Genomic DNA, 1,975 nt, shown 5'->3' on the forward strand with positions numbered 1-1,975 from the left:
AAACGTTCCAGGAAATAAAGAAATATAAAACGTTGCATTTCACAAAAAAATAAGCGCTTCTTGAAAAAATAAGTCACATAAAAAAGAAAGAAAGAAAATAAAATTGCATAGAAAAATAATATATATATACATATATATATATATATATATATATATATATATATTATATATATACATATTATATATATATATATATATATATACTTATAGTTGCATGAAAAAAAAAAACTAAAAAAGGAAAAAAACTAGAATAAATTGCATGAAGAAAATACAATGCGAACTAAAAAAAATGCATAAAAATTTGCATTAAAAGGTAAAAATAAAATTGCATAAAAGGGTATAATAAAAATTGCATAAAAAATAAAGATAGAAAATGCATAAAAAATGAAAATAAGAATTTAAATTGCGTAAAAAAAAAACAAAAATTGCATTAAAAAATTACATAAAAAAATGCATACAAAATAAATTAAAAAATGCATAAAAAATTGCACAACAAAAAATAAATAGAAATTTGCATTAAAAAAAATAAAAAGATAAAACCTGCATAATGATTTTTTTTAAATGCCTAACAAAAAAGGATAAAAAATCTGCATTAAAAAAAAAATTATAATAATAAAATAAAACCTGCATAATGAAAGAAAAATGCAAATTGCATAATCATGTGAACCTTACCTCACTCCGGAAGCCAGGGTTGTCAACGCCGGACGCGTCTCGCACTCTGCTCATCCTGCTTTGTCTTTCCTTTTTATTCGTTTATCCTTTTCCTTGTCTTTTGTCTTCAGGATATAAGTGAAGCGAACGAGGAAAGGGAGGTGTCTGAAAGTAAGTAATAAAAGTGTTTTCGATTTTTTAAAACTATGAGTGGGAAATGTTTCTCGTCAAAAAAAAAAAAAAAAAACAAAAAAAAAAAAAAAAATAAAAAAAAACAAAATATATATATAATAATATATATATATATTATATATATATATATATATATATATATATATAATATATATAAAATATGTATATGTAATATATAATTACTATATATAAAATAAATAAATAAATACATTAATAAAAAAAAAATTATATATATGTCTATATATATATATTTATATATATACATATATATATATATATACATTAATTAATTAATTGCTAAACAAATAAATAAATGAAAATAGATAAAAAGTGTTGAAAAGTGAAATAATTAAAAGAGCTGAGTAAGGAAGCTACGAAAGGGTAACGAATTCTGATAATCCTTCTCTTGCTAGTTGCTTTATTTACTCTACTTTCCCTTCTTCCTCTACTCACTGTTTCTTCCTGGTTTCTCCCTCCTTCTTCTTGATTCCTTCTTCTTGTCTCTCGTCTCCCTTTGTCTTTTTCGTTTTTGTTTCTTCCACCCTTTTTGTATCTTTCTCTCTTCCTCTGTTTTCTTTTTTTTTCTCCTCCACTCTTTCCTTCTTGTCTCTTTCTCTCTTTCCTTTTTGTATTTTCTTCTCTTCCTGTCTTTCCCTTTTTTTCTCTCTTCCACTCTCTCTCTCTTTCCTCCTTTCTTTTCTTTTCCCTCGTTCTCTCTTCTTCTCTGTCTCTCCTTCCTGCTTTGGATCACCTCTCTTCTTCTCTTTCTCTCTCCCCCCTCTTTTATCACATTCTCTCTTCTATCTCTCTCTTTCCCCTCTTTTTTCAGCTTCTCTCTTCTTCTCTCTCTCTCTTTCCCCTCTTTTATCACCTTCTCTCTACTTCTCTTTCTCCCTTTCCCCTCTTTTATCACCTCTCTTCTTCTCTTCCTCACAAGCACGTCCGCCTCCTTCCCTCACCCGAGCGAGACACGGCTTCGAAAAAGTCGATAGTTAGACGCTCTCTTATCTCTAAGCTTTATCTTTGTTATCTTACCGATTACGTTAACCTTGTACTCCTCAACAGCAAGACAGGCTCGTGGGAGTGAGTGTGTGTGGTGTAAATCTTTCTCTGCGTGATTAGTGAGAATGGA

General features: G+C 28.3%; 1 protein-coding gene across 2 annotated transcripts in view; it reads right to left on the reverse strand.

The window, feature by feature from the left end:
- The window catches only part of LOC119597657 (protein white-like), a 23,583-nt gene extending 22,210 nt beyond the window's left edge, over positions 1-1,373 (reverse strand). Inside the window, exons 1-2 of one of the 2 annotated variants that reach the window (XM_037947252.1) lie at positions 1,297-1,373; positions 673-816 (exon numbers count right to left, since the gene is read on the reverse strand). In XM_037947252.1, the coding sequence (XP_037803180.1) occupies positions 673-726 (54 nt within the window). In that variant the 5' untranslated portion in view covers positions 727-816; positions 1,297-1,373. Of the gene's footprint in view, positions 1-672; positions 817-1,296 lie in introns of those variants that run through there. The other variant, XM_037947253.1, reaches the window with a different exon arrangement.
- Positions 1,374-1,975: the final 602 nt, after the last annotated feature.

The sequence above is a fragment of the Penaeus monodon genome, chromosome 39, assembly GCF_015228065.2.
Source record: "Penaeus monodon isolate SGIC_2016 chromosome 39, NSTDA_Pmon_1, whole genome shotgun sequence".
NCBI classification, from domain to species: Eukaryota; Metazoa; Arthropoda; class Malacostraca; order Decapoda; family Penaeidae; genus Penaeus; species Penaeus monodon.